We start from the raw sequence: 14,225 nt of genomic DNA on the forward strand, positions 1-14,225 counted from the left end.
TTAGTCGCCGAATCAGCTGTTGCTCGTTCCGGGAGAGTAAATCTTCCGTGCGCTGCCACCATCCACCGCCGAAAATGAATTTGGGATTTGTCGAAAACCGGAAGTTCCGACGCTCATCAGAACGGAAATTAGAATGCTTCACCAGTCATACGGTGACTTGCGTTTTAATTGAATGGGTGAACGACAAAGGCGGTTTTGTGATGGGAATGGTTCGTCGGGGGAATTACTACCGAATTTCCTAGATAAAATAGCCAAATATATGACTGATAAGCTTTTAAGAGATAGACGCGATTTGGATTTGACGTTTGCGCTAATTCTTTGTATGAATGGAGACATGCAATGATAAAATTGTACACACAATGGAGTTATTATTCTTTTACGGTGCACCGGAGATAAATGAGGCGCCGGAGAAGTAGAAAAAAGTGTGATTATTACTGATAAAACCGCGAGTGCATTCCAGTGGCGATTTTTTAAGGGAGAATACAATAGGAGGCCTCATTCCAAAGATCTTTGGGAATTCCGAAAAATCATAAAGACAAGATTGACGTAACCAAACAACAAATTCTGAAGATCAAGCAATAAAATTTATCTTGATATTGCAGTTACTTATAAAACCTAGAATAAATGTACCACCTGTTGGAGAACAAAAATAAAATTTACGGAGAGTTACGATTCGGAACCTTGCGCTGGATTAGAGGAGCTACCCATATAATTTAAACAACATCTGTAAATGCATTCTAAATAGGTTTAACAGTGTGTAGAGACATGAAAGACGAAGCTCAAACTGACCCATTTTGACAAAGAAGTATTAACAAATTACTTAACCGATTTGTAAATTCGGTTGTTGCCACAGAATTATTTATTTTTTGTGGTGAAACCATTGGATAAAATTTGCGGAATGTAATCCCGCAAATGAAGTATCTCGATTTTGATCGAAAGATTACAGACTTTGGCGGTAAAATCAGAACTGATCGAGCTGATTACCTCTGTGAAAATAGATTTGGATGTTTTCAAAACGTACACTGAATTAAATGGGTTCTGTTTACACTACGATGGTGTGAAAGACATTAAACGCACGCAATTCTTCGAAAGGTAGGCAGTTAACACATTCTGGAAGTTATTAGGGACGCGGAGCGTGCATCTGGAAAGTTCCTAACGAGAAAAGGCGACATTTGCAAATCCATTCATTTTCTCCAGTTAATCCAACTCGCTCTCATAAGCATTCCGTCTTGGACCAAATGGGGCAATTTTGCCAAATGGCCGATGATGACTCCGCGCCCATGACCATCAATCCGAACTTTATTTTGTTTATGGATGTGAGCGATAAGAAGTGACATAACTCGCGGAGTTGGTCTAATGGGACCGATGGAAATGGCGTCTTGAAAAACTTTTATTGGGAAAAACAAAAAAACAATTTTTTGCGTTATCGTGGTCGTATGTTACGGGGGTCAAGAAATGATTCGGAAAATGCCAACTTTCACTTTTTTATGGATGGAAATTTGCGGCTCGAATTTCGTTTTATTAAGGCGCGGACCTCCGATAAAGGACCTCCAAATTTAATTGGAGATGTGTGTACATCCTTTGAGTCACAGTTCCAGCGTTTGGTGTATTCCAGGAAGTCGACAAAAGTAATTAGATATGACCTTTTGGTTAGCTTCCACACCTTAATAGCATTAAATTAAAGTGTGATTCAAAATAATTCTCAGAAGTTTTCTGAGGTACTAAAAAATCTCCCAAATTTTGGAATTCTTTCTTTTCTGATCCAAATGACATTTTTTGATGTCTTAGCGTAAAGGAACCGGCTTGGTCTTTGGAGTTATTTTTGCAGGAAGTGTTCTTATTTTGGAACCCATTCTTCCTCCCATTGTGTCATTACATAACACCAGCATCGGCGCAAGTACCTCAGTCACTCAAAAATAACCCGACAACCGTTAGTCATGTTTACAAGCTCCACTGTAACAATTTTAGAGTGGCATTACATTTCTGCTCACATCTACATGTGCCGGTCGTCCATCAAAGTTATGACGGCTTGCGGAGCAATTTGATCCACAGATGGCGCGTTTTATGTGTTCGCAGCGCCCTCTGTCAACACGGAAGAAACATGCAAAATCCGTGTATTGTTCGACAGTGGTTCGTCTCACGCGCCTCTATTTCCGATTGTTTATTATTGTTACGGCACACTCTCTGGAAATATTTACAAGGCAATTAAATGAAAAATGGTTAGGAATAATTCCGACGGCGACGCCCTCAAAAAGCGCGGGCCGACCCGATGCTAACTACTTATTTGTTTTTCCTAAAAATTTCAAGCAAAAGTAACCGAATTCGTGGAAACATGGAAGCTGTAGATATAAATAGAGGGCGTTTAGTCAGTATTTGACCGAGACGGGCGGTATTTTTGGATAACTTGGGCAGATTTGGAGAGTGGTTGCAGGGGGCGCCACGTTTATGTTTTTTTCATCGTGAATATTCTCAAATAAACAGGATTTCGAATGTTTTGCTTGAGATCAAAAGCGGGTTGATGAGAAAAATTAGAGTTTTGGGAGTGATTGAGATGCCACGAAGCGACTCAAGATACCGACGAAACGCTTCGACTAAAATAGATCCTCTGGATAACTGCAGTTTTGGATTTATATCACTCGATGATGAAACCTTCGGGAGAATAATTTTTGAGAATTGCGGAAATTGTAAAGCACGTTCAAATAAATAGTTTGGTTTGTGGAATTCAAGATGTGAATCATACGTGAATTCTCAACGGCCTGGCATTGAAAGCTCTATATTCGCGGAATGACATCACTTTTCTAACAAAATAAATCGTGCACTGTTAAGTTTTTGCCAACTAAACAACTAAACGAGTGCATAAAAACGGAGATAATGGCAGCTCTAATGACTAGAAGCAGTATTTGATTTTATTAAGAAGGAGGAGAAACGTTTGTTTATTCATTTTCTATGTCTTAGATGTTTTATTTAGACCATTGTGTATTTACAGTTTATTTTGCACACAAACTGACTAGGTACTGATTTAACATGTGGAATATATGCAACACGAAGAAGACCAGAGAGATGAAGACGATGTTTTTTTTTAAATAAACCTTCTGTTAAAAGTCGATACCAAGTTCTGTGCCTATTTCTTCTACAATCAAATAAATTATCTAAAATCAGTTGAAAGCTCTGCCGTTTGGTTCTCTTTGGTCCTGTAAAGTTTAACATTAATTGTATTTCCATTTTTCTCCGAGTGCTTTCCGAATTTTTAATTAAAAAAATAATTACGTGTGGCGCAATTGAACCAAAGTGCAGTTTTCCCAAGCCCGCCACCTCCACCGCTCATTTTTCTATTCGCAGAACAACCCTTTGCTTCTTCTCTTCCCCCAGCATCCCTTCATCTATGATCGATTGAAGGCCGAAATCCGTAGGTGGTTAACCCCTTGTCTCGGGTTGACGGACAGATTCCAAGGTCTTGGAAATATAGATTGCCGATTTAATTCCGAGGGTTGTTTGCCTCAGAGGCCAATCCCCCACGTCTTATCTGTAGACAGCTAGTCTAAAGTGGAGCCCCAATAAAATAATAGTAAGGCCAGACGAGGCACAGGAGTTCTCGTCCTCGTAAATTGATAGTGGTCGTGGGCGCCGTAATGGTTAAGCGATGGCGCCAGCATCGAGACGCCTGGCGTCGTCGTGTACCAACACGAGAAGTGAGCGCGGACGGACTCATGCAGAAGGGAAGGATGCGAAATTGGCAGAAAATTAACAGAAATTATAATTTTAAGCGAAATTAGCTTGAAGTAATTTTACACTAATTTGCTGGTCCTGACCTATGAAGTGTATGAACGTGTTATCTCTTTTACTTCACATTTTGACAGATTTGCTCGCTCAATTTCATCTGCCAGATCCTGATAGAAAAATTGAGTAGAAACGTTAGCTATTGCTATTATCCTGCGCGTCCTTGCAGCGGCTTCCAGACGTGCGAGGGTCCTTTCCCGACGCCAGGGTCAATGACTCGCTCCTTTTGAATGGATAAACAATTTTATATATCCGAATTTAGCGAATATAAAATTATCCGTTCTGTGCAACCACCGTTAAATTCAAATGTGACAAATAGTTTTTTTTGTGTTGGAAAATTGTTATAATTTATAGTTGACACAATACATTTTATCATTCAATTTAATTGCACTCTACAAACGTAGCGTGTAATAGTTGGCTCAATTTAGTCTAATTTTTTCAGGTTGGTAAAGATACCGTGAGGCTGAATGTGGCAGGAATATCGCAGGATTTTTCCGAGTCGGTTACTGCCACAGCTGTGGACGAAAAGTTGGCAGGATTTTCGAATTAGTTTTTAATTTAAGGTCGTAAAGAGCGGCCGTGAAAATAGTCGTGCTAATTATTTTCACATAAGCGGATAATTTTCTCACTTTTATCAATTTATGACGTTGTTTACTTACAAGATATAAATAAAAATACGCGATCTTTTCAAAGACGGCTGCTTTTAATATTTTCAAAATAAATAATTTTTTTTTTAAATAATAGTACGTTGTTATAAGAGTGAGAAAGTTGGCCATGAAGAAATATCTATGATGCCATGAGTCGTGAAAAATTTCCACGAGTTTAACACATTCGTTTTTCCACGATTAGGTATAAAAATTCAAAATGCAAAACGGCTAAAATTCTATAGTTTTAAATGTTCTCAGGAAAACCTTTTTCTAATAGATGCAATTTGGCTTTATGCCTGTTCGTAAAGCACGAAAATTGCCTAAAAATTAGCGAAACATTAAAGCCTAGGTGGTCAGCCCCTTGCCTCCCACGAGTAAAAATGCGGTCGAGTCGGCTGCGATTAATCCAAGTCACGTGACAGACATTCGCGCATCTGAATTACAAATGTCACAAAACAATAACCTAACGGTCCGCCAGCGCTGTCTTTGATGCCACTAGAACTTTGGTGGAGTAGACTCGTTTTTTCTTGGAGGGGTGACATTGGCCTCTCGTTAATTTCCCAGAATGTAGAAAATCTAATGAAATTCCGCGAACGAAACAGTTTACATGTTATCACATGTGCGTATTTTCGTCGATATTTTATGTAATCACCGGAAAAAAGCGTTAACGGTTCTTGGACCACACGCGTATTTGGAAATTACCACCAACAGGTGGGTTTTTTCGACAATTCCGGTGATCGTGTCGGTGGTGAACTTGGACGGATTAGGGGTGGCATTGTATTTCTGAAAACGGAAAAAGCTGTCAAATTTGTGAAGGGGTTGTCTTTTGGGATTAGCCCAAGTCGTTCCAGGTGCGATTTTCAGGCAATTAATCGGAGGGATGTGATAGAATGTGATTCCTTTCTCACGTCAATTATTGGATGAATGCCGTTTGTTTCCTAAAAGCATTAATAAAGTGTCACGTTCTAAGCCGAGAGATAATATTTGTCCGACCTATTAGTGGACACAGAAGGATAAAAGAGTTTATAGGACGCAACTTGGAAGAATCCCGATATTTTTATTTGTGTAGAGGCAAAATGCGTGAGAAAAAATCACGAGTGCTTTCTCATTCTCTCTTTTGGGTGGTGGAGTGGCGCTAAGATATTTGGACAAACACGAACGCGACCACTAAATGTTTTATCTCTAGTTCTATCACAAAATTTTAAATAAAATGTTTTAATGAAAAGCGAAAAAAACAACTGTTTTACCTATAAATTTCAACATCGTATTTACTTATTTATGTTTTCAAACATATTAATGAACATGATTTCATCGATACGGCAAAAAATTTGTTTTGGCTCAGAGTAAATTTGAAAGACAATACAATTTTGTGCCGCTTCAAGACCCAAAAATGATGGAGGACAATTATTTAATCTTTATTGCTGGCCCTAGATAAATAATAAGATTTTAAAATTCGTTGATATATTGCTAATTTGTTTTATATTTTAGAACTTTAAAGAAAATGCTGCAATATTTTAGAGTAGGTATAAATTTAGTTAAAAATATTTGTTAAGTCCGTTTTGAATTTTTTGACGGAGATGGATAAATTTTAATTTTTCACATATTTGTCGTCCAATCTGAGATCTGAAAACTTGTAGACTAAAAATAGAATGTTTTTTCATTCTGAAATTATAACACATAAAAGAATCGAACGCTAAATCTTTTGGTTTTCGATTTTACAAAATTTTACAAAATTGAAAACGCATTTGATCCAAAAATGGACTTAGCAACTTAACAACTCAAGCTGACGATTTACAAAGTTAACTTAGAACATAATATTAATTTTGTGCGTATTTTTCATTTGATAGAACTCTTATTTTTAAAAACTGTTCTCAACAAATTAGAAAATAAATTTGCAAGCAACGTTGATGAATAGGCAACCAACTGTACGAGTAGTGCTTTAGCATGATTAGTGGTGTCACCATGTGGTGGAAAAGAGGAACTGTTTAAAGGAGGAACGAGAAAATTAAGCTAAAATGAAAGCATTGAGAAATGTAAATTTAAACAATGTTTATGTATTTATTTGTTAGGGTAAATTGGGAATAGATGTCGCAGGTTTTTTAAAAAAAGGAACAATTTGCTGTTGCTTATTGCATGAAAAATCTTATAGGATCAAAATTACAACATTGTGCCTGTGCCATCTCAACCGCTGCGCCAACTAACCTTGGTTTACCCTATGTAATACAAAATTGTTTTTCTTACAATTGCTACGATTATCATTATTATCTCATTGTTTATACAAAAATAAGTTTTTTACTATCTTAAGAGAGGAACGTATCACAAGTTTTAAACGTGGATTTCCCCTAAACTGTAAAATTCTGGGAAATTCACACCTACATACTTAGAGATAAATGCAATTGGACGTTATATAAGAAAAAATATGTTTTAGAGTAAATATCATTTGTAAAATTCGCGAATTCAAACTGGTAGGTAAGTTTCTTTACAAATATTTTTTGTTACATTTTATTTTCCTACTCTTAGATGTGAGTGAGTGTTTTTTCACCATTTATGAGCTGGAAGACTTTATTTGTAGCCAATCAGAGAACAATTTGCAAAAGACCACCAAACTTTAAATGAAAGTTATACCTATAAGGAATTTTGATGTCAAACTAACAGTTAATTAATTTTTACGAGAGGCGAAAATTATTCGTAAACTTAATTCATTTTATTCGCCATTATAAAACTACCATAATAATAACTGAGTTAACATTTTTCTATAAAGCAAATTCTGGTCATTTTGGTCACTTATTAAAAATTTGTTTCGTTTTTCATACAAAATTTTACTTTTAAAAATTCAAAATTCGATTGCATGAAACTAATTTAACGTTTTTAAAGTAATGTATTAGTAAATGGCCGTAACGTAGCGTCTAAAGAATCTTAAATCCATAGTAAAAAAATTGAACTAATGAAAGTGGGCTCTTTCGCTCCATTTAACAATTTGAAATCTTCATTATTAAAATAGCTCGTAGCGAATTACTGTTAATTACTGTATTATTTGGAATTCACGAAGTTTTTGAAAGAATTTTTAATATCCTATTTGACAACAACGTAAATCTTTAATTTTAAATATTACAAGTTTTAAACGCGGCTTTCCTTTAATTCATAAAATGTATAAATTCAAAGAAATCTACACCTAACTGGCAGCTACATTCAGTTGTGTTTAGGTACATCATATGAAAAAGATATTGATAAAATTGATAAGAAACAAAAATAGAATTAGACGACACAAAGCAGAGAATTTGTTGTCTTGGAATTTTGTAGACAATCAGTCACATGTCACAACTTGCCGTTAAATGTTTAATGTGAATTAAAATGAATTGAAAATGAAGTCTGTATTATTTTCAGAATCACTGTAAACGTAAAAAATATTTACTATTATAGGATTATCAGCATAATATCTTATCTGATTTATCTGCTAAGTGCATATAAATGCTATCAAACATTTACTTTTACTACGTTTGATTTTTTTTAAATTACTGTCTATGTATATTTTTATTTGTTATCTACCTTAAATTTATCAACAGACATTAGTCTTGCATAGTGTTCATTATTGAATATTAACAGACGACATCAGTGTAGTCTGTGTTCTGCGCTGTTTTTAACTTCTTTATTTGGTAATAAATAATAATTAAAGTTTCCACTTTGTAATAAATGACAACATAATAAAAAATATCTATAAAACAGAAAGCGTCTCTAAACTTAAACTTAAACAATTTTCAGAGTCTAGACAAACCAGAAAATGTTCAGCCGTTTAGTTGAAGTTTCCAAAAATGCTCCCCAAACAGACAATGATCTCAACCTCCTACTACTGGGTGAATCCGATAAAGAAAACTCCACGTTTATCAATTCAATTCCAAATTATTTCAAATATTCAGGTTTTCAAAGTGCATGGGGACAAAGAATGGAGATTCTTAGTCCTGTTCGTATAAACTTACCAAATAGCCACGGCCAGTTGAACCAAGGCGCTGCTTCAACTCATCAATTAAGAATATTTCTTTTCCCTGTAAAAACGGATGGTCGAGTCGTCAAATTGACAGTAGTGGAAGTACCAACAGAAGAGGATCCTAGAGGATCAGATCAAGATAATACCAATTTCGATAACATCCTGGCGTATTTGGCTACTTTGAAGAAACTCCATGGGATTTGTCTTGTTTTGAAGCCTTACCAAGTAATTTTTAACAATTTTATTAAAAACTGTCTTGGAGAAATTTTGAAACGCTTAGATAAAAGTGCTAGTGAAAACGTGATTTTTGTCTCCACTTACTGTGACAAAAAAGTACAAAATACACCTAAAAGGGCTATTAATTTTTGTTTAGAACGTCTGGTACAACACATGAGCTGTTGTCCTCCATATGCAACCATTCTTTTGAATCAAAATGTTTTTTTCGTAGACAATAAAGGTTTTAAGGCTCTGGTCGAAATGAACCAGGGGAAACATTTTGAACAACATGAACTGAGCGAACTTCGTGATAGTTGGAACGTTTCGTCTCAAGAATGTAGACGGTAATAATTCTTAATTAGTCTATATTGTAGTCCAAATTTGGTTTATTACAGATTCTTGACATACATTACTGGAGATTCAAAAACACCTCCTCTTAAACCTTACATTCTCGAAAAGACTCTCAGCTTAGACGAAATTAAGTATCTAATCGAACAACTTACCACACCTCTAGCTGAAATTTCCGCTATCATTCAAGACAATCTAAGACTCTTAGATCTCCATCAAAAGAACCTTAACTTGGAAACTATGAGTATATATCAACTAAAAAGTCAACTCTATATTCCCTGTGTAGAGTTGAAAGTAACAGAGGTTGATCGACCCGTCACTGTATGCACCGACCCAAAATGTGCAGATGTTGTTAAGGTAAAAAACTGCATAACTAATCAACGCAACGTCACATTTGAATTTAAGGTAAACGGAGTAACAAAACTGCACTATCGTCAAAAATGCCACAATCCTTGTGCTTTAACTGGCATTCCAAAAGAAGTCATAGGTGATCCTGGCCTTGTGTCGTGCTTTGCAATAAATCACACCGGCACATGCATTCAATGTGGTTGTCATTGGCAAGTCCACATGCAAATCTACAAAACCACCGAGAAGATCGAAGTCAAAAAAGAAGACGATAACGTCAAAACTGCCATTCAAAACAAAGAAGATGTGAAGGTTCAAATTGAAACCTATATTAAAGCGCTGCATCAACGAAGACAAGAACTGGAGAAAGAAAGCAACGTAATTTCTGAAAGTATTGCTAAATTCTCGTACTTCTTGCAACAACACGCAATGACTCCAATTAATGACTCCTACAGCGATTACATCCAACATCTTATCAAAAAGTAAAGAAACATATAAATGGTATGTACCACTAATTAATTTTTGTTTGCAGTGAACAGTCTTTGGGGGAACATGCCGACAGTGTTGTGATTGACACACTTCGGAAGCTTATAGCTACACAAGAACACTTGCTGAAAACTTTTCAAGAAAATTCGCAGAAATTTGGACAAAATCGTGTCTCCTCAAGACATCAAAAACATTATCCTCCAGTTATATCAGTTGAAACACACAGGAAATAAAATTGAAGAACTGATCCAGAAAACCAATGCAGTTCATTTGAAGGAAATGCAAAACAATTTCGGTAATATTGTTTCGCATCAGATTATTAACATGCAACAAATTCAAGAAATAAAGGGAGAAGATGAAGAAGAAACGTTTTTTACTCCTAAAACGTCACATAATGAGAAAGCGACAATTCTGATATAAATAAATTTCGCAAATCTTCGAGAAAGCAAAAGAAGAAACGACAGGGAAAAGGTTTCCGCAAGATAACTTTTAAGATTTCAGAAGAAGTGTCTCAAAGTGAATCAGATGGAAGTAGTGATGATTCGTATTACAATCTAAGAAATAACAGAAAAGATGGAAAAAGTAAAAAACGGTTCTATCATAATTTTGAAGACGACAAACAAGAGAAAAATTCTAGAAGCGGATCGGAGACTTCTTCTGTTTCTTCTCTCGAGGAAGCAAGGAACAAAAATTTAAATCTAATCCAGAAATCTTCAGAGAGCGAAGAAAGTGGATTAGATGATATTCGTGTCTCATCATCTTATTGTGCCAAGAAAGAAAACAATCAGAAACATTGCAGATCTAAAAGAGGGAAAAATATGGTTCTAAAGGTGACTGTAGTTTTTTCGAAGTAGAAAATTTTCGATCCTAGAACGTAACAAGTAGTGTAAAACAGTGTTTTTTTCAAATTGTTATTATCAGAAACTTTTAATAAATACATATGTATATCTATTGTATAATTTTTTTATTATTAATAAATTAGCCCAGTTACAAACTTCTAGAGCGAAAGAGACAAATTTTAGAAATTGTTATTTAAAGATTCACCTCTTCTTCATAACAAAATAGGGGAGAATGGAATTGAATTCGGACTAAAACCCAAAAAAGAATTTATTCATTGGCTCCGATTATCTTTATCACAGAAGTTTTTATAACAAGAAACGCATTGAAACAACCCACTCTTTATTCATTGGTCAGATATCTAAAACTGTCGTTTAGTGAATTTAGTGAATTAGTGAACATTTCTAAGGTAATTAAATCATGCACACTAAAATCAATTATTCATTGTATATTGACGAAAGAAACAAAATAGTGGAGCATCGGATTTGTTGTGTAACTAAAAAAAATCCTATTGCAAAAGTCCAGAGACAAATTTCGTCGTTTTTGTTTATAGTTAGTTTTTACCGTCGAATATGCAAACTCAGATTTTAATTAAATTATATTGTAATAATTATTAGCAGTTTTTTTCAACTAATAACGGTCGGAATAAGTCGATGAATTAATATTTCGGAAATGAAAACGAACGATAACGACATGTAAAATTTTATTGTATCACTAACTTTAGATATTGTTCACACAGTTATCTATCAGACTCAAACGTTTTTATTCTGAAAATATCACAAAATGTAAGGAGGTTACATCACACAGTGTTATGGAAGAAAAAGGAAGAAACATCTTTAGCTAGCTAAACTCTAAAAAATCAGGCAAAAAAGTTAATATCAATAAACTTGGTTAATAAGACTCGAGATATATTCCAACACGGAATTATCCCTCAGCATCTGCATATGATCGACCTTAGGTAACTCTTTCGAATAAATCTTCTGTTTCTGGAGCGTATTCCAGTGAAGACACCCTTCCAATGAGCGTCTGTTAACAGTACCATCGCCATCGCCGGTGATCAGCGTTGGATATCCATCCAGCCATGTTCCTGCTTTATAAAACAATCTTTCAACTGTTGGTACAGCCGTACCATAAAGACAGTGGACTTCAACTCCTGGCGCTTGAAAGTTCAATTGGTACCTTTCTGTGTCTTTCCGCATCTCCCAACCTTCTGGAAAATCGATAGCGGTGAAGAACGATTCGATGTTATTTAAAGTAAAATTTTTGCGGTCGGTTTGAATTAAAACTTCGTCCGATTTCCAGAAGAGTTTTGAAGGGAGGAGCCAGGCTAGACTTGGGTTAGTGATTTGTTCTTGGCGCATTATGCTTTCTCGGAGGACGTAGGAACCTAGATCATCACCTGGTTGGGGAAAATTCGTTTTAGAAAGGATTTTAACGCGAATTTTCTTACCGATCGCGTAGACCTTTACAGCTTTCATGGAGCCTCCCCACGCTCCACTAAGTGTGACCATGCACCTAATATACTTGTCTTTCCAATCCTGAGTCTGCTGAATCAGAAATTGCAGTGCCATGGGCCCCCCCATTGAATGTGCGATTAAGATGATTGGCTCATTGTTGTTTTCAACGTAGGTTTGTTCGATTAGAGTTTTGATATTTGTGAACCATTCCTTATTTTCATCTGCGCAAAATAAATTAAATCAAAAGAGATTATAATAGAGTCTTGGATACTTACTGGGGGCTTTTCGAAAGTCGTATGGAGCCCCCTTGATTGTTTTATTCCTCTCATGGCCTAAACTCACGAGTTTTGTAGCAATACTGTTGAAGTAAGAACCGGAACTTGCATGACTTGGATCAAGCCACTCCACAGATTCAGTGCCCCCAAATCCGGGTATTCTAATCTCAACGCCGTCACTATTGCGAGTTGTTCTTGTTGTGTTGTCGTAGATTAATTTGATGTTATCAATCCAACAATCAATCACCAAAGGCACAAGGAGCTCCATGTTGAGCCAAATATTAAAATATTCCGTTGTCGTTTTTTCACAGATGTAATGTACTGCCGACGATTTATTGAGTTTGGCTTCAACTTGGGAGCCTCCATCTCCAGGAATTAACACAATCGGGTTCAATCCACTTACCACTCCAATTATAATAAATAAACAAAAGATTTTAGGGTTATGTAAAGCTGTCATTTTTGGCAAAACTATGATTCCACTAATAATTTTATTCGAGCAAATGGATTTGAACAGACTACTGATCACTTATCATGTTTTTTCATAATGAATTAATAAATTGAGCATTATATTAATTTTATCGGCCGAAACGGGTAAACAATCCGATGATGACAGCTCGTTGTGACAGCTCTTCGTGTTGACCTAGTCAGTGGCGGCACATGTTTGTTTGATAAAGAGAGAAAAAGTATCATAGGTCTTATAGAAGGGAAAAAGATAGGGAATAATCTGGAGGCGACGACGAACGTAAAATCTGCTGATAATTTGCGCATTTGCACTTTGGCCAAGTGAGGCAATTAGGTCTAGCAGTGGCGTAACAGGTTTTTTTTAGTGATTAATCATCGATTAATCAGGGATTGTTCACCTGGAAGTGTCGAAAGTAGAACGGCTCCCAGTCCACGGTGGAGCAATCCTGATGTAACAATTAGTTGTGGATGCATCGACAGCAGAATACGGTTGGGTACCAGCGACCGTAAACTACACTTGCGTGCAAATGTATCGGGCCACTTAAAAAATTTAAATTCAAATGATTATGATTCAAAAACGACTTATTAGAATTTAGGAAAAATGGTACCATTTGAAAGATTCTACTTTCTTATATAAGAATTTCTTATTCATACCATCGTGCACTTATTATTTAATAAGTTTTCTGGATTTTTAGTAAAACTTAAAGAAAAAGCAAACATGCAGCATTTAAGTACAATTGATTAACCAAAGAATTTTTTATTTTTAATAACGGGTGCTGCCACCATTAGCCCTAATAATAAGCATAAGGCATTACAGGTTCTTGCAGAATATCCACTATGTATCTCTAGACTGTTAAACCCCTTTTGCGTTTGCCAATTCAAGAACCAGTCACAAAAACATGATCTGTTTTTCCTTCACTTAAAAACCGCTCTAGATCATGTATGAAGCGCCACCATAACTGATCTGTTCGTTTATGCAGCATTGTGCAAATCGCTCCCCAGGTCTTCTGTACACTTTTACTCTTCTGTTATTTTCGTGTAAGCACAGTTTGGTTCCATCTAACAACATAACTTTACTTCATTGCTCAAAAGTCCAGTCTAAATGATCTCTAGCAAATTGCAATCGAGATTTTCGGTGAGCTGCAGTTAATGTTGGACCAGCTGCAACTTTTTGAGATGTCAAATTCTTTTCCTTCAAACTTCACCCCACAGTTCATTCACTAACATCTACTCTTTGAACTTTATGTACCCGTTGTTTTAGCTGCACAGCATTTAATCTCCAATCCTTTAATGACGTTGTGCCAAAAAATCGATCATTTCTTGGAGATGTTGCAACAAGTTTTTCAGTTTTTGGCCTACTTGTAAGGCACTAGTTCCTAAGTACCTCTGCTGT

General features: G+C 35.8%; 2 protein-coding genes across 4 annotated transcripts; one reads left to right on the forward strand and one right to left on the reverse strand.

Annotated features, from left to right (window-relative positions):
• Positions 1 to 6,865: 6,865 nt before the first annotated feature.
• Positions 6,866 to 10,294, forward strand: LOC148174005 (uncharacterized). Of its 3 annotated transcripts, XM_088037589.1 has the most exons (5): positions 6,875 to 6,889; positions 8,184 to 8,966; positions 9,018 to 9,327; positions 9,376 to 9,797; positions 9,848 to 10,294. In XM_088037589.1, the coding sequence occupies exons 2-5, from the start codon at positions 8,203 to 8,205 to the stop codon at positions 10,032 to 10,034; spliced, it is 1,683 nt and encodes a 560-aa protein (XP_087893715.1). In that variant the 5' UTR covers positions 6,875 to 6,889; positions 8,184 to 8,202; the 3' UTR covers positions 10,035 to 10,294. The 3 variants fall into 3 exon arrangements, with proteins under 3 accessions (XP_087893714.1, XP_087893715.1, XP_087893713.1); XM_088037588.1 differs by having other exon boundaries at positions 6,866 to 6,893; positions 9,018 to 9,797; XM_088037587.1 differs by having other exon boundaries at positions 9,018 to 9,797.
• A 1,030-nt stretch (positions 10,295 to 11,324) lies between these two features.
• Positions 11,325 to 12,927, reverse strand: LOC148174006 (lysosomal phospholipase A and acyltransferase-like). The gene is made up of 3 exons (XM_088037377.1): positions 12,371 to 12,927; positions 12,089 to 12,316; positions 11,325 to 12,037 (listed from the first exon to the last, which is right to left on the reverse strand). Exons 1-3 carry the CDS (start codon positions 12,825 to 12,827, stop codon positions 11,517 to 11,519), a joined length of 1,206 nt encoding a protein of 401 aa, XP_087893503.1. The 5' UTR covers positions 12,828 to 12,927; the 3' UTR covers positions 11,325 to 11,516.
• Positions 12,928 to 14,225: the final 1,298 nt, after the last annotated feature.

This window comes from Gnatocerus cornutus, chromosome 5 (assembly GCF_029298725.1).
Source record: "Gnatocerus cornutus isolate USDA-ARS CGAHR chromosome 5, icGnaCorn1.1, whole genome shotgun sequence".
Taxonomy (NCBI): domain Eukaryota; kingdom Metazoa; phylum Arthropoda; class Insecta; order Coleoptera; family Tenebrionidae; genus Gnatocerus; species Gnatocerus cornutus.